The sequence below is a fragment of the Betta splendens genome, chromosome 22 (assembly GCF_900634795.4).
Source record: "Betta splendens chromosome 22, fBetSpl5.4, whole genome shotgun sequence".
Classification (NCBI taxonomy): Eukaryota; Metazoa; Chordata; class Actinopteri; order Anabantiformes; family Osphronemidae; genus Betta; species Betta splendens.
The window spans coordinates 3,158,146-3,183,819 of record NC_040900.2 but is presented as its reverse complement, the minus strand read 5'-3'; the positions used below and the strand labels follow the sequence as shown (position 1 = coordinate 3,183,819).

General features: G+C 43.1%; 2 protein-coding genes across 3 annotated transcripts; one reads left to right on the top strand and one right to left on the bottom strand.

Annotated features, from left to right (window-relative positions):
- Nucleotides 1-50: 50 nt before the first annotated feature.
- On the bottom strand, nt 51-21,528 carry itpk1b (inositol-tetrakisphosphate 1-kinase b). 2 transcript variants are annotated; one of them, XM_029138747.3, is made up of 12 exons: nt 21,297-21,528; nt 20,646-20,796; nt 17,440-17,464; nt 11,840-11,965; nt 9,221-9,338; nt 5,163-5,261; nt 4,991-5,031; nt 4,649-4,814; nt 3,004-3,093; nt 2,729-2,796; nt 2,482-2,644; nt 51-2,407 (listed from the first exon to the last, which is right to left on the bottom strand). In XM_029138747.3, the coding sequence occupies exons 2-12, from the start codon at nt 20,738-20,740 to the stop codon at nt 2,103-2,105; spliced, it is 1,296 nt and encodes a 431-aa protein (XP_028994580.1). In that variant the 5' UTR covers nt 20,741-20,796; nt 21,297-21,528; the 3' UTR covers nt 51-2,102. The 2 variants fall into 2 exon arrangements, with proteins under 2 accessions (XP_028994580.1, XP_028994581.1); XM_029138748.3 differs by lacking the exon at nt 3,004-3,093 and having other exon boundaries at nt 21,297-21,524.
- An 808-nt stretch (nt 21,529-22,336) lies between these two features.
- Nucleotides 22,337-25,659, top strand: LOC114848332 (putative E3 ubiquitin-protein ligase UBR7). Its single transcript, XM_029138749.3, has 11 exons — nt 22,337-22,584; nt 22,938-23,071; nt 23,154-23,214; nt 23,307-23,396; nt 23,514-23,567; nt 23,656-23,761; nt 23,854-23,981; nt 24,399-24,584; nt 24,740-24,896; nt 24,983-25,044; nt 25,131-25,659. Exons 1-11 carry the CDS (start codon nt 22,468-22,470, stop codon nt 25,212-25,214), a joined length of 1,179 nt encoding a protein of 392 aa, XP_028994582.1. The 5' UTR covers nt 22,337-22,467; the 3' UTR covers nt 25,215-25,659.
- Nucleotides 25,660-25,674: the final 15 nt, after the last annotated feature.

The following is a 25,674-nucleotide window of genomic DNA, read 5'->3' as shown; positions in this document are numbered from 1 at the left end:
CACAGCACATTTTTACAGGGGGAATAAAGCCAGCCAGAGACACAGCCAGCTGAGGTTTCACGTGTTTAATCTGACCTGTTGGTTTGGCCATTTAATTAAAAAAGGTCACAAAATTCTGGAGTGTTCTCAATTACAGAACCGATAAACAACATACTGTACTGTACGGATGTAGGCCTAAGCATATATACACATACTGTACAAGACACCCAAGAAGTAAACATTCAGGTGGAAGCTGGGAGCATGATGACACTGCCTGGGTTCCACACAAACCAAGTTCAGGTTTAACTATTTATCTTTTAGAAGCACAACAGGGAACCGGAGATAGGACACAGTATAGTGGTAGACACACACGTCAGCGTTCCAGCTCTCGTTGGGCTGCACCCTTAACTCTTAGGCGATAACTATCGTAGATCAGGGGTTTCCCCTAAGTCTGCTGCAGGACATTTTATTCTTATGCTTATTGTTGATATTCAAATCACAGGGAGCTGAAGCTCTATGCTGTGGAAATGTTCTCATGGTGCAGAATGTCCATGAAAACACATTCCCACATTACCGTGGTCTTTCTTTCGGCACACAGAGAAGCTGCTAGGATGGTAAAACTAGCTGAACAAGTCACGTCCTTCACTTATCGATGGAGGAAATGTGACAACGGATACAGAAAGCTCTCTGGGGAAAAAAAGAACAGAAATAGTCTGAAGATGCTGCAGGCTGTCAGTCGTTCCCACTAGATGCTAGAGAGACACAACAGCATCAGCCTCATCTGTCCCTGTGACTCAACCTGTGCAACCAAACCCAGCATTTAACTATTCTTCTAGCAAATATCCACAATTGTTCACATGCTTTCATTTATATAAAACATTTTTCCCCATAAAATTTCAATAAAATAAAGTTGCTCTTAGTAGATGTCAGGACAAAGATATTAACAAAATTGGAGTAAAAAAATCTCACAGTGAACACTGGGAACAAGAACTGATTTCCTGCCACTTCCCCTGCAAATGATTTTACATTTGACACAAATACAGCAGCTGAAACATTAGGCGGGTCAAGAGCATCGAGAGCGTGATGAACCAAAGTTTAAAGTCGAACAGATGGAAAGTAATTATTACCCAACATAAACGGTCATTCAAGCAGTTCACGCCTCACTGAAGTGGAATAACTGGTTGTCTGACAGTTCAAGTGACAACAGATGCAGGTCTGCTGACGGGGTCAAGCGACACTCAGTCTGCTCACGCGACAGGCTTCTACCTGCAGCGTCGCAGTCAAAAGCACAAAGCGCCGCCTTTCTCGCAGGAGCCCGCTGGAATTTGAAAAGAAGTCATAGGTTTCTCCGCAGACGTCCAAAAAATATAAAACGGAATGTGATGCTCGCCTTCCTGCTCTGCCAAGAATGTGGTTTTTGGAGTGTTCTCACCTAATGCTCATTACCTGATGTACAGTTAGACTCTCGGTGCAGCAGTCTTTATAAAACTTGGTCGCATAAGACTGGAAAATACGGTTTGTGAGGCGAATGTGATGGCACGCTGAAACGTAAACAGCTCATGTGTTCATGTCCGGACTCGGTCGGCTGGAGTCGCGTAGCAGCCTGGATCTGTGGAGTAGTGTTCAAATGCCCAGCAACCTCCCCCTGATTTAGTGCAGAGGATCAGTGATACTGACCAGAATACAGACACGCATCGCAGGCACGGCCCACGGCCATGAAAACGGAGCCGTGACCGCGTGCGCGTCACACAAGGGATCATGCATTGCACATTTAGTGGCACATCTTCCTCCAGGCCTGATTCAGCCATTGCCATTAGCTACCTTATCTGGACCCTTTCATTACAGAGAACTCACACAAGAGAAAAATTAAAATCAGCTATTAGGCAAGTTCCCAAAAGTTCACATTACAGTACTGTTAAGTCTCATTAGACAAAACAAAACATACAAAAAGGCAGAGAAAAAAGCTTACACCCAATCACCATCATTTCTATAACTATATAGGTTTGATTAGATATATTATCATCATTAACATCATAATTATTATGATCATTATTTATTATTATTGTCACCACTGTCATCTGCTTTTTGTTCGGGGATCAGACAGATCTGAGGCAGAGGATCAGTCACTGGGAGGACGCCTTGGTAGCTATCGTGGAGACACAGTGCTGCTGGAAGTTGGGGGACATGGCCGAGTTGCAGCAGAGTCTCTGACGCGGGCTCTTCAAGCCGCCGTCGCCCTCCACGATCCAGGGGCTGCCGCCGGCATCCTTGGCCAGCACGCTGCAGCAGCCGGGGGCGGGCGGGCCGTCGCTGGGTACCGTGGTGCTCAGCGGCAGGCCCTCGGAGGTGTAGTCGGGGTTGTGGCTCTGAAGCACGCTGCTGATGTGGTTCAGGAGGTCGCTGAAGAACTCTGGAACGCCCTCGTAACCTGGAAACACAAGACCGCGATGAGGGGAAGTGTTCAAGAAGCTCACCAAGACAGAAACAGGGAAAGGCACCTACCAGGGAATGCATTGATGTCAATGACGGCATGTTGGCCCGTTTGGTTGTTGATGATGACATCGATGCCAAACAGGGACACGCCGAGCGCCTGCCTCAAGGCCCTGGAAAGCTCCCGGATGACGTCATCGCTCGGTGGTTGAGAGACTCCCTCGACGTTGTCTCTCTGAGGTAAACACACGTTAATGAACATCAACAGCCCACACAGAAAAATCAGTGTTCAGCTCAGTCACAGAAGGTGCAGACGTACTGAGGTCAGGTCCGAGGACGACTCTGGCTTGGAAACATTGTGGCTGTTGAAGAAGATGGCTTTCCTGTCTGAAAAGAAAAAAGGAGCTTTTACGGCACAGGTTGATACGGTTTCTCTTCGCACACTTCCATGTTTCAGATTTAATTTCAATTTGCCATTTGTGCCCATTAACCTACACTCCACACCCCATTGACAGATGATTTTTCTTTATGATTGCAAATTTATTAGAAATCAAAAACTAAAATCTCATCTCTCATTCACAAAAGTATTCAGACCCTTTGCTGTGGAACTCCAAACTGTGGTCAGAGGCTTCCTGTTTGTGCAAAATTTCCTTAAGATGCGTCCTGTACTTGATTGGAGACCACCTGTGGCAGATTGAATCGAGTGGACAGAGTTTAGAAAGGCACGTACCTGATGCTATGACGTCCTATGATTCAGATTCAACCGTCCTCTGCCATCGCTCCTGTCTTTACAGTAGACAGAAGCCTGAAACTTCTCTAGAGTATAACACTACTGATCAGAACTGGGGGAGGGTTGAATGCAGAGGTCCTTGAAGGAAACCTACTCCAGGGTGTAGTGATCTGAGACTGGGGCAACCCGTTCATGTTACAGCAGGACAATGATATGAGGGCCGCAGCCACAACAACAGTGGAGCAGCCGCAGGAGCCGACTGACTGTCCTTGAGTTAGACACCAAACCTCTGAATACCTTTGTAAATGAGAGACACCAGGTTTTTGTTCCTATTTATTTGCTACCTTCTCATTAAAGTTAAGGCCTGAATTCTTTTTGAAGCCTTGGGTTTGTTCCTGTTTTCCCAGCTGTTTGCTTTTCCAAACTCTAACACTAGGTGGCAGCAACGCTCTAAATGTTACCTGGTGAAATTGATGTCATACCTGGTAGAGAAAAACAGAAAATTAAATCACCCGTGGTTGAAGCCTCTTAACCTTTCTGAGTCATGTTGAATGTTCCTCTCAGAACAAAACAATGTAATTTGTCCGCCTGGGGCGAGAAATCTTTGAAGCAGTGATAAATGTGACGGGATGAATTTGCTAAATTTATTGCCCTCTTTATTCTTTGTTATCGTTGTAATGATTAACATTAGAAAATGTCAAAGACTGAATATAAAGGTAGGGAGTGTAGAGTGAGGCGAGTAAATTCCACCCCTGTCGAAGCAAACATGCCCCCTGGCATATAGCGGGTAATGAAGTGCTAGGAAGATGGAGCCTTTTATTCCCAGGCTGGCTCCACAGAGCTCTAACAGAAGTCCTGGAACCAAGGCTGATGAAACAGACCCCCTCTCTCACCATTATCCTCAAATTCTTTCCAAACACTAACCCCATTATTCCCTTTATCTTCATTCCTCCTTGTCCCTTCTCTACACTTTGTGGACACGTAGACAAAATGTCTCGCTTCCGGCCACGCAGCACAATGATCCGAACGCCGTGCGAATGTAAAGCTGTGGCATGTAGCGTTTTTGTGTTTGACAAGGACCCAGCTTTTCTGCTGTAGCGCTCAGCATTCCACACTGAAAGCAACTGTTCTGTCTGCGCGGTTACACAAAGCAGACGACGACACTGATGGGGAAACTGGTTTGCCCAAGGGCCTCTGCTGTATCACATGCAAATACTGGGACCATTTGAATCAGGGACAACCCTGTATTCAAAGCCACGTTGTGGGCAAGACGTCTGACACGTTTATGGAGGAAAAGACTGCTTCTCTTGTTTATTTTCAGGGATATGTACCACTAGGCACAGCTCTATCATACCCTGCTGCGAGAGGGACTATAAAGGCATTTTATGAGGCATTTTATTGGCTAATTGAGAGAGAGGCCGTTCAACTTGAACAATCTGGCCTATGTGACTATGAGCAGCCCTTGGACCTCCCCGCCTGTCTCTGCATGTGTGTCCCCTGTCTTGTCACCTGCTGGTCCAGCAGGGAAATTCTTCAGGGAAGGTCTCTCCACCACGGTGTAGGAGTCGCCCACCACAAACACCTTGTAGAGCACTGCGTTGTGGTTGATGAAGCTCTGGATCACACACGGAGGCTTCACGTCCTTCAGGTCCTCTTCACTGAAGATAATGGCCATCTGTGGGAAGGAGAACACAGCAAATGATACAACCCAACTAAAAAAGAAGTGCTGATAAAACAAAACAGTAGCTTAAACAGACGCTTGCTTTAACTGAATGCTGTGAAACAAGTGTTGCTGCCTACACACGGCAAACTACAGTGTATGGAGGCTGTAGGTGACCTCTGGCTACTTACCTCATGGGAGTTGGTGCCATGAGCCACCCGTGTTTTGCAAACTGAAAAAGAAATAAAGGCAGGGAAAAACAAAATGTTTAGCAAAGCAGCCAAACAGAAGCAACTAAAGCACAGAATGATGATGAAAGCATCCCCCACGTTGTGATCTGAAAAGTGTGGTGGGCAAACTTACTGAAAGGGAATGTGAGTCCTTGCCTCCTGATTTGCTCCAGCACATCTGGGCTGCACTCCGTATTCAGCACCATGAATGGAGGAGAGCAAATCCTCTGATCTGGTTAAAAAGAAATGAAAAACAGTCATTGGGTTAAAGAGAGTTGGATCTACTATTGGAGGAGTGTGAAAAAGGTCTGGTAATAATTAATAAAAAATTATGTCAGTAATAATGTCAGAAATTCAATTTCCTCACTCGATGCCACTATTCTATTATCATCCTAGAGTACAGAGTCAGATGAATCTATCAATGCTCAAATACATGGCCTTATTTAATTTAAATGGGCAGAACATTATTTTTATATTTTAAGCCTTGTGACAAGTTTAGACAACAAACACAGCAGAGGCCATCTGAAGCCCAGAGGGACAAATGACTGCTTAAATAAATAAAGCACAAGGCTGCCAGGCCTCTCGGCTTTTCCCCAAACAACAACGTGCATGCACAGGAAAATGCTGAAGTACGGGAACGCACGCAACCTAATGAGGAACTAGACAACGTCAACCCGGCTGAGGACTCAAAGAGCCAAGTCACGGACAGGAGCAAACAAAGTGGGAGGAGCGGCATAAAGCAAACTAAGCCATACCTTCATTCAACACCAGCATTTTTTCCACCGAGCTTTGGCGTCACCGCGTGTGTACATCACATCCTGCAGAGGCGGCTCGGGCAGTTCCGATAAGGCTAAAAATACCAAATTTCCTGCAGCTCCATCATACTTCACCACATCAGGGCTCAGAGTGCCACCATATTAACGTCCTGCCCTCTGTCATTTCCCCTGGGCAGTAGGTGTGCTGCTCGGTGTGATAAGGCAGCTGGTTGGAGATATCACCACAGGAAATCAGCCAACGGGCCAAAGCAAGTGTTGGCAAATTGCTAAATGACAAAAACACAATAGGAACACACCGGTCTTTGTGTGCTGCAGGAATTAGCGGTGGCAGGGATCTGTGTTCCCGCTAGTGCTGAGCTCAGGAGAATCTCATTTGCCTACATTAACTCCAGTGCTGAGTGGTGAACTGTGTATGTACACTGGGCCCCACAGACATCTATGGCTCCTACAGCAGCGAGGCACACAACTTTTCACTTTCATTTACTTTATATTTAAAAGGTACAATTTTCATCACTAAAGCAATCCAGAAACAGCTTTAACAACATAAATGTTGCTTCTATTTTTGCAGACAAGCACTGAATTCTCTCTAATAAAGACAGTTGTTGTGCCCCATAACTTCTCCCTGTGCAGTCGTTGTGTAGTCCGCTCTGGGACTGCAAAGTCCGCGGGGTTATCCATTAGTCACGTCTGAAATGGCTACGGTCACATTCGTCACACTGCTATTATTCTACCAGGACAGGAATAGCAAAATAATGTCGTTCAGAAAATATTTTGGCCGGGAAAATATCCCTGTTATATCCCAGAGTTCCCAGAGATTGATGGCGTTAACGTTTTGTCAAACAAAAACCATGAAAACACCTACGACTCTTGCAAAACATTTCAAGCTCCAAGTTAAGGATTTATAATAAAGAGACAGGGGATGGTGTACAAGAGCGTGGCCAAGTTTGTAATAGCGTGCATAGTTAGCTTTGGTTGACGCTTCGGGGATGAGGGGGAGGAGGGGGGGGGGATCAATCTCTGTCTCTGTCTAAACACTGCATGCTCGCAGCAGACCCGCTGGAGCCGAGCACGACATTTACGGGCGGCGTGATGCCACGCTTTTTAAACGTCATTATCCAGTTACGCTGCTTTTTTTGTTTTTCTCCTTTTCTCTCGGCAGGACATCTGCAGCATTTCCTATTACATAACAGGTGGATGCAAATAAACTTATAGGCCGTGACCAATGTGCCTGAGATTAAGCAGACAAAATTCCCCAACACCTGCGAGTCGTGAGGCGCTCGCATCAACCCGAGGTACAGGCTTCATGATGTCCAGGGCTGCGATAGTGGAGGGCTGAACTATCCTGTTGCTATTTAGAGCTTGTTTCCTAGAAACCCCAGCATCATCTCCCTGTGCCCCTCTAAGACAAAGCAGCTGAATGTTTTAGATTTTAAAACTGAACACCTGCAGCAACACAATGTGCATTTTTTGATTATCAATGATTTCATTTGATCATGCATCATTTGATTTGCACTTGTTTCTGCCATTTGGCTGCTGGGCCTGAGACGAGGAGACCTCCGTCACTCTGCAACTATGATTAAACATGGATAACTTCCATCAACTAAACACTTGTTCGATTGATCTCTGCCGAGCCATTTATTAATGCTAGTGCAAGAACGTAAAAACCAGATCAAAACCTGTGTAAACAGAAGAACCGGTGGAGTCCACCAGGCAACATAAACAGTTACCGTATTCTGGCTCCCACAGTAAACACAAAGCACCAGAGCCCATGTGACCCATGTTTGACTATCCTCTATTAAACATTACATCCAGCTAACTATTTCAACTAAACAACTCAGAGCAGCTAAAAGTAGTGTCTGGGTCCAGTTAGCACTCAGAGACCATTCAGGCGATAAAATAATGTTACTTTCCAGGGAAAGCACAAGTGCACCTCAAGTGCTTCCTCCCATTGAGCAGCACTGTGTAGGACCGAGCCTGAGCCATAGCAGTCTCTCTGTGGCCTTTAACGCGGGGTTGCCTTGGCAGCTGCTCTGTGGTCTCTGCCGATTAAGAGGAGGAAATGGCTCTGCCTAAGAAAGCAGGGCACTCTCTACTTCATAAGAAACCATGTTCCTGTGGACTTTTATACCTGAACAAGAAGAACATGTCTCTTTGGTGACCCGTTTCTCTATAATATGGTGATGGTCATGGATTATACTAAGTAATATGTCATGCTTATGACTCAAGCTACTGGCATGCAGGCCTAGGTTGAGCCCAGACCACTCCTTGCATTAAACAAAGTAGAGTGGTGTTAAAGGAGCGATGCATCATCTTCCTCAGTGAGGCAGAGTGATGCAGCTTACTTGCCTCGTTACATAACAGCCATCATATCGGTTTGGATAAAAACATCACTTCTTGCAATCCTTTTTTTAGAAACTACTGACACTGCCGGGATGCTGAAACACCTCTGATCCGTTGCTCCGGCACCAGATTGCAGCCTCTCACAAAGCCGTGGCCACCCGCTGAAGTAATACCGAAAAGGTTTACATTCCCTGCCATGTATGGGGGTAAAGGAAATGTGGATGAGTCATAGGTTTGTTTACAGTGTGGGGGCAGTGAATGTGCTCCTGCTGCACTGCATCCCTCTGCTTCCAGCTAAAGACTTGCTGTTGAGCTCATGGGTGCAGTGACAGGGAAAGGAATCGCTGGAGCAATGCAAAGACATGTCCTGATCCATAAGTGTAAAAGACAGGGGGCTTGGTAGTGAAGTCAAAAGGAAATAGAGACAGGCCTTCCTTGAATGAACTGAAGGTGAGTTATTATATTTTATATAATGGTTTTGCCAGAAATAAAGCATATTTTAAGTGAGACGTGTCTGTGGAGTCGTATGTCACCTGCTTCCGTCTGGAAGCGAAGAGGGACAAGAGATACTGCAGGTACCACATGGACATGACTTAGATGTGCTGAGTAGGAAGGAAGGCAACGTCCACACAATCATGAGCTCCTTTATCACGCTGACGCGTCTCCTTCTAGATTCCGCGCATGATTAGCATGTTTACTGTATGTGCGCCAGTGAGACTGTGCATATTTACTCAGTTCACCAGAGATGACTGAGTCACACTGCAAAGTGACTAATTAACATAGGATTTGACTTGGTGATAAATTAATATGTCACCACTTGTGAAGTAATAACTACTTGTGCAGCTGTGTCAAAGGGACCATTATTGAAACCGGCAATTTTCAGGAAACTTGTACCATTCACTCATCTCACAACTGACAGCAAACAATGGAGGTTTAAAAGACTTCACACTCCATCAGAATACATCAGTTTGGTGCCTCAGTAGCTTCCTCCGCATTGAATGTTTAGTTCTGGTTTCTTTAAAGGCTACAGTCATAAACAGGTACAGTAACTGTTCCCGTTACCTGCATGTCTTACCTTGCATACAGCTTTCTATCCTGTGGATGAGCTGGTAGGACTTGCAGCGGTCCAGAAGGGTTCGAATTGCAGGAAGTGGGTCCAGGACAATGGTCTCAGGGTGGGCATCAATGTAGTCCTGAAACACAAAGACACCAGCATTTTATCCCACTTAAAAGTACAAGCACCTAACTGAAGGGTCAATACTCCTCCTGTGTGTTTGTGACATGCATGTCAGCTGGTGTTCGGTTACGTCACTGCATCTCTGCACGGCCGGCTGTTAGGTCAGCGTGAAGTTTGCCATTTTATGTAACTGCAGTCCCTTTGTATCCTCTCTTGTCTGCTCGCCTCTGGCTCCGTCCCCACCACCCTCTCTGCAGCTCCCAGTGCTCTGCACATCTCCATCCCTGCACTGTGGGACGTCAACTCTTCCCTCTGAGCAATTCCTACAGTCTCACGAATGGTGTCAGGTGGAGCTGGCTGCCCTGCGCGTCACACAAACAGACTGCCTGCTCGCATCCCAGCCTTTTAAAAACACATCAGCTCGCCTGTCACGCCTGTGTTTGAAACTAATCACGCGCAGTGATGTCAGACATTAAAGTCTCACACAGATTGGGGAAACACACACATGATGATGTGACCCCTGCTATACACAGACACACACACACTCAGCAGCACACAAACAACAGTCTAAACGCGTCAGAGAAGCCATCTGTAGGATCTGCCATTATCCAACAGGCAGTGCTGGTCAAAGCCAGTTGACTGGTTATGTAAGCCGAGCGTGCTGCTGCCAAAGAAATAAATCCTAACTAATCTTCCAGTAGTTTGAAGAAATACTGATAAAAGTTGTCACTTGCTGAATTTTCATCTCAGAAGAAAAAAGTGCAGTTAAACACAGACGAGTGGGAGGCGAGAGAGAGAGATGATCACTGGCGAGCTGGTGTTAGAGATGAGAGAGAGCCAGACGTATGTCAGTGTGGGTGTGAGGGAGGAGGTGTAGGAGCTGCACATTTTCTGCTCCTCTTTCTAGGCAGATCTGTTTCCACCGGGGGGAAAAATATGGTCAGCACAGAATTTAATTTGTGCCACTGGTTCGAGGTAACGTCTGTGTTGCCACAGGCATCAGACCTGAAGTGGAAAATAATATTTAGCATTACAATAACAATCAGATGATGTCGATCACGGACGAACCTATTAGACCTCATGCTTCTAGCATTCAAAACATAACCAATAGTATTAAATGCAATTAGCTAATTAAATCTCATCCTCTTTCATGTCACACACGCTGGTGAAAAACAATGCTAATGGCATTTGTGTTGGCCTGATAAGCACAAAGTGCACACCCCAGGTCAAATAATAACCAGAGCACATCCCAGTCTGACATCTTGTCTATATACAGAGGTGGTGTAGTTGTGTTCAGGTAAACTGAAGCGGTAGAGTCACAGCACAAAAAAGCTGAGCCTTTGTTTGCCAGCTCATACCTGATCCAGTTTTCTGTGTAACACTGAGCACTGTTACAAATCATTTGACTTCTCACTAAAGTAAATACTGCAACTGGATGTGTGTTTGTATACTGTACCACCTAACATACAAAATAATAATAAAAAAATAACAAAAACAACTTCTTGGAACATTAGCAGCAGTAATACGTAATAAAGATTGCTGCTATCTGTAAAAGGTGGGGATTTGTACCTTGCTGAGTTTATCTAGAGTGATCTTTGACCAAGTAAAAACAGACAAAGGTGTGTACATATGTGTCTAAATGCTTCAGAGGTCTATAAAATTGTGCATATCCAGCCATGTATTAATGTTGAGCAGGTACTGCTATTAAAGTGATTGCTCCACAATCACATCCTGTCTGAGCAGCCAGGAACTGCATGATGCTGATCATGATTAGAGTCCCTCAGAGTCATTCACAGACTAAATTAAATGTATTTTCAAACAATCCGAAACTCTGGCAGATTAATAAATAGATGTGTCCACATTAGAGTAACTCTTGCTGAACTTTCAATGACGCCATTATGATTCGACACATGTTCAGATAAAGCAGCTAAGGTTCCTTATGTTCTTGGAGGTGAGTCAAGGCTTTGGGCCCATCTCCTTAAAACATTTTCCCCTTGAACTAGAACATTTAGAACAGTAAACACTAAACTCTGCTACCTATGAATGTTTGTTGCCTATGGCAGTGGCACTATTCACTGCAACAGCCTGTAGAAGTCAACTACATACAGTATTCTCTATTTTAAGTGTATCTGAAGAATGTATTTATGGTACATGATGTGCACAGAGTAGGAGCATTACATAACGTCTTGCTTATGACTGTATCAACTCCTTCAGATAAAAACAGTTATCTTTGCAAAACTAAAGTCTGGATAGCAGAATTATACCAGTGTTTTTTAGTCCCTATACTTAGTGTAATAATACTTAGCCATGTTTCACATGGACCCTTCATGACACTAACAGTCATGAAGGTTCAAAGAACATTGCTTACAGTCCAATTGCTGCTTCAATGGATATCTGCATTTCTATATTGTAATTCTCAGTGCTCTCTGGTGTCAAACATGTAAGTTAATGGAATTCATGTATTTCAACAACAGCAAATCCTAGGAGTACCTGAGGAACAGCAGGGACGATGCCTACCTGTACTCTCTGCACCAGCAGCACAGCCTGCGAATCGTTCTGGTCAGCCTCCAAAATGAGGTCAGTCAGTTTGTGGATGATGACATCCAGGGGACCCTGGTCCTCCAGAGGCTGAGTAAGGTCCAGCTAGAGAGAGAGAGAACAACAAACATGGGTCAGGAGTTATGCATCAAACACAAGGCCATCCCACACTCAGCTGTTCATTAATGCCATTCAAATAAGGATAGAACACAGCAGTCACGCATGGAAAGGCTTTCCAGCCAAGATGTTGGTTTAAAACAGAGCAGGTCCTCGCTGCAAATGACCGGCTTGTGTGATTTACTGTTCGAAAAAGCTGCAGTGATTCATCATGGCGATATAAAAGTGCATATTCTGTCTATTGCGTTGTTGGCAGAGGAGCAGGAGAACAGTAAAAGCAGCTGTAGAGTGTCTCAAGAACGTGTTCTCACAGGCAACACGGTGGGGTTTTCAACTCAATCCTTTGTCCAGGCCTCAAGTCTGAACCTGTCAGATTTTCAATACTAGCTCATCTTTTGCCTCCAAAGCAGGATTTCATTCAACTGCTGAACTGCATAATATAAGAAGCAGCTTTTGCACGTGTCTTCATGTACTCAAACCTGTAAAAAATGTTAAATTATAATGTAGCAGCTTGCTTGTACATGTGTGAGTTCACTGACCAGGCAGCCCAGATACGAAACAGCAGTGACCAAAGTTTTTATGGGCCTAATTTGACCGTCTGTCGTTTCAAACAACAAGTTGCTCTTGCATAATAGGAAAATAATCTACAGCATTTAAACTACAGAATTCACAAATATTTAATTGTGTCTTTCATTGAGCCTTGAATTAAATAAATCACTAGTATTTTTTCCTAAATGTTAACTCCTTTTTCTTTTAGCCTAAACGACTGTGTTCTGAAGATAAATGGAGGCATAATTTTAAGAGTAACTAATTTGGGGAAGTTATTAATCTGCCGTTTCTCTTCTTGTTTTAACTTCCAGTCTGTCAACAGAAAGGAGTAATCTCTGTCTAATATCATCTCTTTCTCTAGAAAGTAAAAACATTTGCTTTTCAGCTTTTTTGGTTAAAAACAAGCTTGTACAATTTAATAACTGAAGCTCTAAATGTATTTGTTTTGGATTACACCTTAATGATTTATTCCTGGTGTCATCTTTTTAGTAGGAGTTACAAACTCTCTCTCGCTTTCTGGCTAGACCATACGAGACAATACCAAATTAGCATTGATTTGAAGTTTTACCACAGAATAAAAGTATAACTCCACAGGCCATGGAGTTCATAAGTAGTCAAACCAGCTCTCCAAGTGCAATGAGACTTATCTAGGTCAGCACATAAACATTATGCGAGAGATGCTAGCCTTTAGCATTCAACATAGACTCATTGGGTAATGAATATTCTAGGTTTCGCTTATGAGAGGCCCGTGATCACTTGCATTGTGTCCAGATGGTTGTGTCAAAGAGAGTTGAGTAAGCTCTGTAGTGAATGATTTGGAGTTCTTGGTTCATAACACATACTTTAACTTGAGAGAAAGGTTTATAGATGGAAAGTTGGTGGGTTTCTGCAGAAATAGACAGTACTTCGACACCCACTAATTTTAAACATTAGTAACAACTGATGTATCTCAATTCTTATGAATCAGGTAAACAATGTATGACACCCTGCATGTGTAATAAGGAAATTATGGGGCTATAAGACAGAGTTCAAACAAAACCTGAGCAAACACATCATCACTGTACTGTACTAAGAATTGATTGCAGAGCTGCTGCTGCGCACACAACTGATCAGCCAATGAGGATCACCTGATCACCACAAACAAAGCACAATTCAGCACCTGTTCAAATAGGCCACAGCTACTGTAGACAGGACTCCACTGTCCTTTATTTTGTCCAGATAGTACTGTACATGAGCCAAGTCTGACTACACCTTGGTTATATGGGTGTGGATCGAAGCACCAACAGTAAAACTGCACAGAGCTTCATTTCAGGCAGGCTAACGTTTCCTGGTTAATGATTGTGAAAGGTGTGTGTAAATAGGTGGCTATTTGAGTAGCCTTGGTCCTGCCCTGAAACACCCCTTTGTAAAGTAGTAAATCTGTTAAATATCAGTTATATTAGATACCATGTTCCTTTTACAGGTAGAAGACACTACACAGGCGCTAACCTGAGACAGTGGAACAGACATTGGAATAAATTACAAATGCTATTATCTCCATCTGACAGGGAATGTGACTCTTGTTGAACAGGCCCAAGTTATACAACAGTTACACAGAATGTAAAAGAAATACCAACATGCCAAGAACTGTCAACACCCCAAAGAGTTAAATTCAAGCTTTATTCCCTAAGGACCTCATTATGCTACATCAACATAGCATTTCTCTCGCTCTGCATCTGAACGCGCTTGGATCTCGTTTTCGTCCACCCTTCATTCCTGCTGCTTGTAGAAACTCGTCTTACAGCTCAGACGTAACATGTCAAAACATATACACAAGCTAGAAGTATAGAGTGAGGGTCCGTTACTACTGCCTTGCACCCAGCAGGTTGTATGTATGCATATATAGACATAAGGTTATGTCTAAACTTATTGAACTATATATATGGATACATAATGCATCACCTGAAAGACCACTTAAATATTTATATTAATATTTAATATTGCCACCACAAGTGAAAAATATTTGAATCCAAACCAAATGCTGAATATAAAAACACAGAGATTCTTTGCTCATTTGGTTTATAAGGAATTGTGTGATCATAGGAGAAGTAGAGAAATGCAGCCATAAGTCTAATAAGCAATGATAAAATGTGTTGTCACCTCTGAATTAACTAGTGTGTGTGACAGATCCTCAGCTTTGCTATGAGGCAGAGCAGGTCACTAAGAACGGACACATTCACTCTTGCTTCTGTCTAGCTGGTGGCGTCAATGTGACATGGCCATGTGGACGGGATTTGGTCTGTACTCCAATGAGGCACGACTCTTAATCTCTTACTTACATAACAAAAGGCCCGTCAACGGCGTGGCCCCTCTAAAGAAGCGGGACGCTAGGTTGTACGGGTCAACCCCTGGCAAAGGCACGTTGCAGAGGATGAAGCTGTGCGCAGGAAGTGTGACCCTGCTTTAGAGATCAGCCAAAAACCCAGCAGTGAAGTCACTGATGTTCTGTTAAAGCCTAAAGCAGAAATGTCAGTCGACGTCTCTGCAAGTCCCCCTGGAACACAGTGGGTAGCAAAAAAAAAAAAAAAAACCACACACACTGGATCCTAGAGGGAGAGGACAGTACAAGGCTAATATATTTTCAGCTTTGATGTAACTTCACAGTGCAGCTGAGTTAGTCCCCTGGGAAATCTAAAAAAAGGGTGATTCTGAACATCACTTCATACACTGAACACAAACACACTGTTGGTTACTGTATCTACGCAACATCCTCTAAACGTCTAACGACCCTGGGCTGCACGTCATCGTATTTGGCATTTGCTTTGATGTCAGAGCAGCCCAGCAGCTCAGACAGAGGCTGCAGAGTGCAGACAGACACAATAAATGATTTATTTTGTATGCCGTGTGGAGCTGCACACGGTGGTGTGAGTGTAAGATACAGTTGTCTGAGATAAACGGTGGCTGCTAACCACACCTCATACGAAGACTAAACATGAGAAGAGTTCAGCATGACTTTCAAGAAAAAACAAAACAAACAAAAAAAAAAACACAACATACAGAGGGTCAAGGTGGGAGCTTTGCCATCTCCTCAGCATCCTCAGTCCAGGGAGAAATAGCAGCTATACTGGTGAATGTGCTAAAAGCTCATAAGGCAAGTGTCTTTTAAGAGTTATCAAGATGAAAACACTTTAGGAGTAGGATATTAGCTTATGTATTACATAACTTCCATGACTCCTCTCGTAACATTAACAGGTGCATTTATGAATCATGGAGGATAAAAAGAACACCCTTCAAAAGATGTCTCTAAGCCAAATAAAAGAGCAGGCTTTAAATCTAATCTAGGTTTGTTGAGAAAGGCTGAGTAAAAAGTTACAGCAATGAAGTCATTACACACTTTGTCTTGGTCAACCTTATATTCATCTTCCTTCATCTTCATCACTTTAAGTGAGAAGAAGCTCAGAAGCTGAAGTAAAGACTGCTCATATGAGCTCAGTGCTGTTGTTCTAGCTAATCAACTACATAACAAATGACTGAATTCACTTGTAACGATACTGTAAACAAGATAATGCACCAGTTTATTTTACCAAAAAAGGCCAAGACTATGTGTGAGGCGTTATCACCAGAATCAGACAGTCAACAAGGTTAGAAAATTAAACTGGTTGCAAGAGATAAATCTGCATCTGTACTTTAGTGCAGCCTTCTAGAGAAGGTTAAACGCACTCGATTTGTGATATCAGCAACACTCCCTCTGTCCCTGAAAACTAAAAAACAAAAAGAAAAATACCAACATTAGCCGACCGTCTGCATGAAAAATAAATTTTCTTGTCAAGCTAAAGATATGGATATAAAAATATCTTTTTAATGTAAGTCTAATGGGAAGTCCATGCTCAGAATTCAACAGTGCAATAGAAGAAGACAGTATTATGTACAAGACCAAAGCTTACAATAGCTGCCATTATCTGTGCATGGGATGTGCCGACGGTACGGTCACTGACTGGCATCGAGTGGGTAACAGAATCAGTGGTGTGCACTCAAAAACACCTCTGGGCGACTGCCATTGGAGCAAGCTCAGTTTACAGTGACAGTCCAGCTACAAATAATAAAAATCAGTTTATACTGATTTGTAGGAGGGAAAAGACCTAGTGCAAAGCAGGTTGTCCTGGAACAAAAGGCCAGGCTGGGCTGTTCCAGTCCCTGGGTACCCCTGGATAAAGGTCTGTCAGGATCTGGTGTCTCCCAGGAGGAGCTGAGACACAGTGGGAAACAAAATCCTGCTTACTTTGGGACTCTTCCCAGGACAAGTCTCTTTCTGGGTGTGCCGATATCGTCAGCACAGTGAGAGGAAAAAAATAACCACAAAGCTTGGGAAAAAAAAGACCCCCCAATACGACAAGAGAGAGAATTAGAAGAAAAAAGGACAGGATCATTTCCTCAGACTCAGAAAGCACTTTAGTGACAAGAATGTTTCAAGACTGAGCTCCCAGGACTTGGTAACAATAGTTACTATGCTGCAGTACGTCCTGTGTTTACTTGCTTCATCTAGTGCAATTTCCATGAGTTACAACAGCCTTTACGTCGCTCAGGGCTGCAAATAAGTGGACGTGCTTCAGCAGTTATGTTTTCACTTGAGCTAAGTAATTACTAGACACAGACCAACAGGGACTCTGTTTTGCCTTAATAATTAATTCATTAAAAAAAAATTTATCTTGTCTTTATCTTTGGTGTTACTAAATCCTGCCAAATGGTTTTCCAGTGTTTTAAACACACATGCACCCACTGCACCAATACAATACTTTGCAGTACAAAATTTAACTAAATCACTTTATTTTAGCAAATTGTTCGGATTTAACGCTACCTTATACATTACCAAAACCTGTAATTAGTTGTTATACAACAGAAAATAGTATGAAAGAGAGGAAATGTTATGTCCTTACCTGAACAACTTCTATTCCCCTTTTCCTGAAAAAGACAGAGTAACAGGCATTAAATTTTAACTCAACTGATAAAAAGAACACTGCTGTGCAATGATGGTGCCTTGAAGACAAGTTATTTAGCTGTATATCAGGCTTTTTAGGGGAGAATACAAAGACCAACCGACAACATTTAAACTTAAATAAGTAAAAGAGTTAAAGACATAAAGCACTAATACACAAGCTTATTAGTACCTTAACGTCAACTAGGTCACAGTGTAGGATCATGCCAGCCATTCCAGTTTTACAAACGACAGATATACGAGTCTTTGGATAGAAGTCAGTTGCTTGGCAACCAGCAGACACCCACAAGAGTGCCGTTTTCAGTGGAGGTGACTATCATGACAAGGCAAACCTCTATACAGTTCACAAGGAACCAGGACAAACCACTTGTGCATAAATTTGAATAGAAGATGTCTTCTCTATTTCCAGACGAGTTATACCAGAAATCTGTCACAGGCACCGATGTTTAGAGTAATCTGAAACCTGGGAGGAAAACAACAGTATGAATAGAAAGTAAAGATGGAATTTGGAATTTCTGGAGGAGCTGGCACATCCAGTGTGCTCCAGGTTAAATCCAGACATTGAGCAAGAGGATTCAGCAAGAAACAACAACAACAACAACAACAACAACAAAAGATCCCAACCAAAAGCAAACTTCAAACTTCTTGGGAGTATTTATGATGACAACTGAACCAGTCCAGCGCCACTGGGTCTGTCCTATCCAGTTGTTTTTGAGTTTACAGCTCCATGGTAACAGCAGCACAGCTATTCACCGCTTCACAACAATGTGGATATTTAATACCGCAGCTGGCGCTTCATGTGGTGTGAATGGAGTCTTTGGTTTCATCCAATCTAAGATATGGAGATTGTCTGTTCTACCAGCAAAATGAAAAAAAGATGATGAGACGATCCAGCAGGCCAGGATCAGTGATTTTAAAAAAAGACACGACTCATTAATACATAATCATGAGCTCAAATGATTGGTATGCAAGATTGTATGACTTGAAGAATCCTAAATAATAACAAAAGATAACAAATCGTGATTTAGCAAATAACATTAACTAAAAAGGATAGAGCGGATCAACCAGGTAGATTCTCCTAACACGTCTAACATTCCTTTAACTTTGAATCAGAAAGCTTTGACTGTCTGGCACTGCAGGTGAAGCTCACTGTAATCTCACCAGATTAGTTACCCTGGTGTGCAGTAGCCTTGCTTTGACGGGGTGATGTGGAAATATTCTTATATTATACAAACCTACAAAGACAGAAGTGTTATAAAATGGCACCATCTTTTTCTAAAAAGGCATGTTAGTCAGTAAGAACAGCAAACTGCTGTGCAAGTATATTAGCACAAACATAAACCTAATTAGCTCTGATCAGCAGGAATCCCTACGGTCCAGCTGCATAAGACAGGTCAGACTCCACAGCGTAGCACTCACTCTGCTGCATGCCACGTGAAGAAGGGGGATACAGCAGCAATATAAAGCCGAAAACGTCTTCCTGTGACGCAAGCATGATGTGACATTCAATGAGTGGAAAATGGCACTAAAATTCATAGCCCATCCAAGGATGAGTGACACCTCTTAAGTGTGCGTCGTCTAGAAATAACTACTGAAAATGGGGACAAAGTCTTTAGACAGAAATTGCACATTGTAAGTGGTTTAATCTCCTCCTTCCTCTTGAAGATGACTTGTATTTTCTACCATGTAATATGACAAGGCAAATATGTCAGAGAAAGGAGAACTACAGTAAAAGGCAAGTTTCAGTGAGGAAAAGCAGTCATGCAGTTATCATAAACACCACTCCCACATTCAAAATGGCTTTTTTTCCATTTAAACAAGTTGTATTTGTTGCTGGTCTTCTACAGAGGGGAATAATATGACATGTTCTCCCTGATCTCCTGTCACAAATAACATTTCACAACACCCTGCCTTCCATTTTATGCAGTCCTCCATTCAGCTGAGTGGTTAGGTGAAAACACAGAAGTTCCGAGTTGCTGGGAGGTTTATGAAGAGATTAAAAATGTCTCGTGGATTACAGTGTGGTAATCTGTGCTAGCACAGTCACAGTGGTAGACGGCAACACTATTAATAATGGTAAATATCCTTTGAAGCAACTGCTTGTTATGATGTGTGTTGTAAAATTGTGTGACCGACAGAAACACATTCTTGCAATATCACCGCTCGCTGTTAACTGCTGTCATTTTAAAATCTGGGCTTTGACAGCTAGACAATAGGACACTACAACAGGACACTATTACAGCTTTTGAAATTTAGTGAGAAAAGTTCACTTCTCCTGAATCCATGACCAGTTAATAAAATCCTTGATGCTTTATAACAACTTACATAACTTTTGACTCTACTGGTGACAGATAAGATACAAGAAGATAACATACATCCAAAACTCACAGTTACCACTAGCAAGGCTGGTGGACCAGAATAAATCATTGCTTCAGTATAAATATACCCTTGGACACATTAATGTTATGGCTAATCATTTAGAAAGATAAGTTTATCATTGTAGATAAATGAAATGTCTTATAAAGTCAGTATGTACGTAATAATACTCTGTTCAGTAGGAAACACTGCAACAATCAGGTTTCATTTTGTGCATTAAGAACACACTGTTCGATTCACAGATTTTAACAACATGGCTACGATTCAAATCTTTGGCTCATGTGTTGTATGAGTTCATGCTTCAATAGTGTTAACTAAGTAATAATACCTGCTTTATCTACTTGACTTGTTACACATGCTCCTCGGGCCACAATCAACAGTCAACCTACGCACATTTCCATAGAGTCTTAACAAATGCAAAAATGGTCCTCGGAAACAAGGGCAGACTGATGGCTTTACTCTGACACGAGTCACCGTCTCAAAGCACATTGATACTAATTTTTAAAAAGTCTGCATAGCAGCAAATAGTAAATTGAGCCACAGATGCAAGCCTGAAAGACAACTTACGCTAGAAATAATTACTGCTTAATAACTAACAGCTAGAAGAGAAGAGTGGGTGTCAGTTTTTGCTCTCCAGTCATTATGAGGTGATCTTTGTGTCAGCACTGGAGCATACATTGTTAATAACCCGGGCCTCCTGTGTGTATGCAGGTCAGGCCCGTCTAAACTTGCTTGATCTGGGAGCATTCAACTGATGTTGCGTCCACGTACCTGCACAAATCAGCAAAGGCCTGGAAATTCAGCTTCTTCATCTTCTTCTCGCTGAGCCAGTAGCCAACTCTCCGGCCCTTCAGGAAAGTCTGCATCGTTACTGCGCTCCTGGTCGTCCGCCGGAGGGAAGCGATGCCACTGGTGATTCAACCTGTGGACGACCGCGCAACGTTAGCCTGACAAGTGCCAACCTGGTCGGTGAGGGGAGCGCTTGAGTCCAACGCTCGCCTACGTTACTCAGGCATCAGTGGCGCTTTCCGCCAGCCCCCGGACCTCGGCGCCCTCGTGGTTAGCTGTTTAATTTCCAAACGTAACCTTATAACGTGTTTATACAGAGTCGTCAACACGTGCAGGCACAACACAGATACACACATGAACACACGTCGGACCTTTTTGCTAACAACAACTGCTAACGTTAGCTGGCTAGCTGGTAGTGACAATTTCCCTAGCTAACCGATTACACGCAATTAACGATATCCAGCTTGCTAGCGTGGCTGACCGGTGTTAAATACTTGATTATATTCATAGCACATTCATAGCACATCCAAACGAGAAGTGAGTTAACACACTGCTAAACTCAAAGAGAGGCAACCGATATAACCAGCGTTAAGTTGAAAATGAGGCTGGCAGCGGGAGACTGAGCTAACTAACCTGGCAGTCTTAGCAGAGTTCCTTCCTGAATGCAGGTCCTCTTCAGAAGCTAGCTCGGATAGCTTCCCATTCTCAGTCCGTCCGGGGAAGAAAGACTCGTCTAACGCGGTGACAGATGACAGAGCTGAAGTCACGCTGAGATGTTCCTGGTGTTTTCTGCCTCAGTCTCTGAGCTGAAATGACTGTACCCACCCAGAATCCAGGAGACTGACGCTGCCTTTAGGGCCCCCTCGGAAAATACCACTCCCCTCTATCGAATCACAGTTCGTCGATTTCACTGTTTATTACTAGTTCATCAATATTTTCACAAATAATCAATTTTCTGTCTATAAAAGGTCGTAGGTGTCTTGTGGTTAATCCTTTATTGTTTTAGGAATTACTTTAACAATCGCATGTGTCACCTGTTCTAGTAACCTTTAATTGCATCATTAGACATAATAATAATTACATCCTTAATAAAACAAATGCACATTTAGAGTAGAATTGCTCGTTAACATCTATATTGTGATTTAAAACATATTTACATCTACATTTTTAGATAAATCATAAACAGTGGCACTGTATGGTTTGTGACTTTGCAGTCCTCTAGGCTATACAACAGACTGTGCTGTTTGCATAATGAACATACATAGGACATTCACCGCTTACATAATGGCTTCATGGACCAATACTGTGCTGCCAGTGCATTTCAACGGGCCCAGAGAAACATGTCACAGTGGCGACACCCGCAGGGTGTTTTCAGCACCAAGGCTAAGACAAAACAGACGTGTTTTTATAAAATAATTCTTAGAATTGGCTGCAGCCTACAAACATAGGATGCATAACGCGCCAGCGCAAATAGGACAGGTAGCATCCTACAACTTTAATATATAAGGCGAGTGACTATATTTAAAATTTATTCCAAAAGTCAATTAGCTATAATTTATTAATGATTTAAAATTGAAAAATCCAGTCTATCAAAACCATAGTTAAATGAAATTAATGTTTAAATAAAAACTATTGTTCTGTAATTACGTTCGGTGATCTGTGTTGATCACTAAACCACATCTTACGTCACTTCCTCCACGAGGTCCGGCCCAAATTCCCGCCCGGAACAGTCATTCGTCAACATTGTTGTGCCGCTCACGCGCAGGAGTCTTTGTCTCTCGTCTTCGCTCTCTTTTCTCACAGAATGGCGGCACAAAGAGTCGACTCGGGCCTGGACAATATTGTCGCTGACGAGGACGAGCTCCAGGATGCTTTGTGCGTTCTGGCTGGAAGCGACCCAGAGAACTGCTCTTATTCCCGGGTAAGAACAGCTTCCTGCACCGCATTCCTGCAGCCACCACCTTGAGCCGCCCATTGAAGCTGCGTCGCTTTTCTTCAAATCTGATATTTAGTTGTAATAGTAGTTTTGCATGTGCCATTATGTACCAGTTTGTACTGCTGAAGCACAACAAATAAGTTTCACATGGCTGTTTGTGTGGTGCATTGAAAAGCGAAACGAAAGGGAAAGTGCTTGATTTAATTTGACTAGAGCATCACACCCTAATAAAGGCTCTACAAACGGAAACCAAATAATCTAGTGCTGCGTTTGATGTGTTGAAGACCAATCCCAACGTTTGTTGCTGTGCATTCACACCTTCCTGTCTGTGGTTGCAGGGCTACGTGAAGAGACAGGCTGTGTTTGCCTGCAACACCTGCACTCCCAGCTCTGCAGAGCACGCGGGCATCTGTCTGGCCTGCGCCAACAAGTGCCACGATGGGCACGACATCTTTGAGCTGTACACCAAAAGGTGAAATCTGTCTGTCCTCATCTGTTTGAGGTTCCGTTTAAGTGGCCTCCTTCCTAAATTCACCCGTCTCTCTATTTAACAGAAACTTTCGCTGTGATTGTGGAAACAGCAAGTTTGGAGGTTTCCAGTGCCATCTTATTCCCGTGAGTGGCCTGTGAACTAAATCTGTATTCCCCTGGCTTTTGTTATCGATGATTCGATTGCTGAAGTTAATCCTTTTTCTTTTTTTTAACAGACCAAAGATAAGGAAAACGATAGAAACCTCTACAACCACAACTTTAACGGCTGCTACTGCATATGTGGCCGGCCGTACCCAGATGACCAGGTGCTGCTTTATGTTGTGCCCTTATCTGAAATGACAGCACAGCTTTTTTTTCAGGCACTTATTTGTGTTTTCATTTAAATATACTTTATTTCATGCCGGTATTTGTTTAACAAATAGGACACTGATGAGATGATTCAGTGTGTCATCTGCGAGGACTGGTATCATAGCAGGGTAAGCATGCAAGCATTTGTGAGAGCTCCTGTCTGTCATTTACATTTTAACACCACACGCTCTTCACTTAGTCAACTTGCTTTTGCAGCACCTGGGCTGCACTGTAGGGGAACCTGAGGAGCTGCAGGAGATGGTGTGCGAGACTTGCATGAACAAGGCTCCATTTTTGTGGACGTATGCTACTAACTATGCAGGTAACAAATGATCCAAGCTTTTTTTTTTTTTTACAGGCAGACAGCACAACTTTGCGATCAATTAACAATGAAATTCTTCCTTTTTCTCCAAGTTCCACCGATTACTGGTGACAGTCACCATAAAGAGGAGGCAGAGGTAGTCAAGGGAGTAGAAGAGGCGGAAAAACACACCAAGCCCAGCCAAAGTGCAGACACTAGTGTTGAGCACCTAAAGCAGGAGGTAAGCAATGTTGCATGTTATGTGTGCAGCCTAGTGTAATGTCATCATTGTTTGGTGAAAAGAACCAGGATGCAGTACTACTTGTACTCACAGTCTGCCACTAGGTGGCGCTGGATCCTAGTGAGCAGATTATACTCAGGAGGCCGTAGCCCCTGATATTGTGGTTTTTCCCCCTCCTCTGGGTAATTAGAGGAGAAATGACCCATGAGGCACTGCTGCTCCTGCTCTGCAGACGGCTTTGGCCAAGCTTTACTGTAAACTGGTGATTTTCATCGCCCAATCATCTCATCTCACTTCCCTGAATGAGTCTGCAGTACTGTGTACAGACTGTTAAACAAATCCCATGGGCTCTCTGCTCAGCCGGTCGTTGTGACACCGCAACTCACCTCACGCACTGTTTGACTGTTTGTCTCTCAGGAAGCAGCAAACAAAAGTTTGCTTTGTAAACGGACCCATAAAGAAATGACTGGGGAGGTTACGACCAAAGCTATGGTGTGTAAGCTGATGGAGCTGGAGGCCCAGGGCTCGGGGACGCTGAGAAAGGGAGCTGTGTTCTGGCCTTATAGTTGGCGCTCCGAGCTTTGCACCTGTACAAGCTGCAAGGTAGGCCACAAATAACCGCTCTTGGATTTTAGTGTAGGCTTTGACAAAAAGGTGCCATAAAAACGCTTTTAGCTCTTCATATGATCTTTCATAAAACGGTTTTGGAGTACATAACTTTCATTTTTTTTTTTAATGACCGTCTGTGGGTTTTACAGAGGACCTATGTGGCGGCTGGGGTGCAGTTCCTCATGGATCAGTCAGACACTATTCTTGCCTATGAGAAAAGAGGTTTGGACGAGCCGTTCGGGCAGAACCTGCTGATGGCACTGACGAGCTCCATGGACCGTGTACAGCAGCTGGAGGTCATTTACGGTGAGCATGCAGTAGACTGGCTTAGTTAAGGGAGTAATGTGCTAATTATTGTCAATGTTGATTAAGTAATCATGTTTTGCCCTCAGGTGTCAAAGAGCTGACAACTTCAATCACGGCGTTTTTAGAGCAGTGCGTTACTGAAGGAAAGGTAGGAAGAGACATTTGCACGCAACATGTTATTGCGTTGTGTGTTTTAAAGTTCACAACTGACCCATCTGCCACTGTTGTTACCAGACGGTCACGGTCGATGCTGTACACGAGTTCTTTGAGGAGCTACAGGCTAAAAAAAGGAGGAGAACAAACGCAGGATGCGAGTAACATGAGCTGCTGCTACCGTCATCATATGCTGGGTTCATATGATTCCTTTGAATGTGTCACTTTGAAGATGGTTTCTCTGCTAAATAAAGGGCTTTTGTGATGAGGCTTGAACTACTAGTGCAAAGAATATTGATTTCTAGCTAGTTTATTTATTTAAATTAGAAAACACTGAATTTGAAGTCCAGTGTTTGATTTGATGCTTTAACTTCAAAGCTCATGATAAAGCTTTACTTGAAACGCTGATGTTAACACATTTTTAAATTTCATTGAACCAAAACAAAGTCAGCTTTATGCTTTAGACTTGTAGTCTACCTAATCATGTTTACAATCCTGTGAATGTATCCTGACATTTTGACTTTGTTAAATGATAGTGTGTTTCTGGTATGTCAAACAAACTTGTAAAATGTAATAACTGTTGTGTGAAATAAAGATACAAATAAATTTAGCAAGTTTTTAGCAA

Coding starts and splice junctions, on each gene's coding strand:
- itpk1b (XM_029138747.3), bottom strand. CDS start 20,740: ATGCAGACTTTCCTGAAGGGCCGGAGAGTTGGCTACTGGCTCAGCGAG. Junction 5,032..5,162: donor AGGACTCACATTCCCTTTCA/GTAAGTTTGCCC, acceptor TTTCTTTTTCAG/TTTGCAAAACACGGGTGGCT. Junction 3,094..4,648: donor TTTCCCTGCTGGACCAGCAG/GTGACAAGACAG, acceptor AATCTGCCACAG/GTGGTCTCCAATCAAGTACA.
- LOC114848332 (XM_029138749.3), top strand. CDS start 22,468: ATGGCGGCACAAAGAGTCGACTCGGGCCTGGACAATATTGTCGCTGAC. Junction 24,585..24,739: donor GCACCTGTACAAGCTGCAAG/GTAGGCCACAAA, acceptor TGGGTTTTACAG/AGGACCTATGTGGCGGCTGG. Junction 24,897..24,982: donor GCAGCTGGAGGTCATTTACG/GTGAGCATGCAG, acceptor TTTTGCCCTCAG/GTGTCAAAGAGCTGACAACT.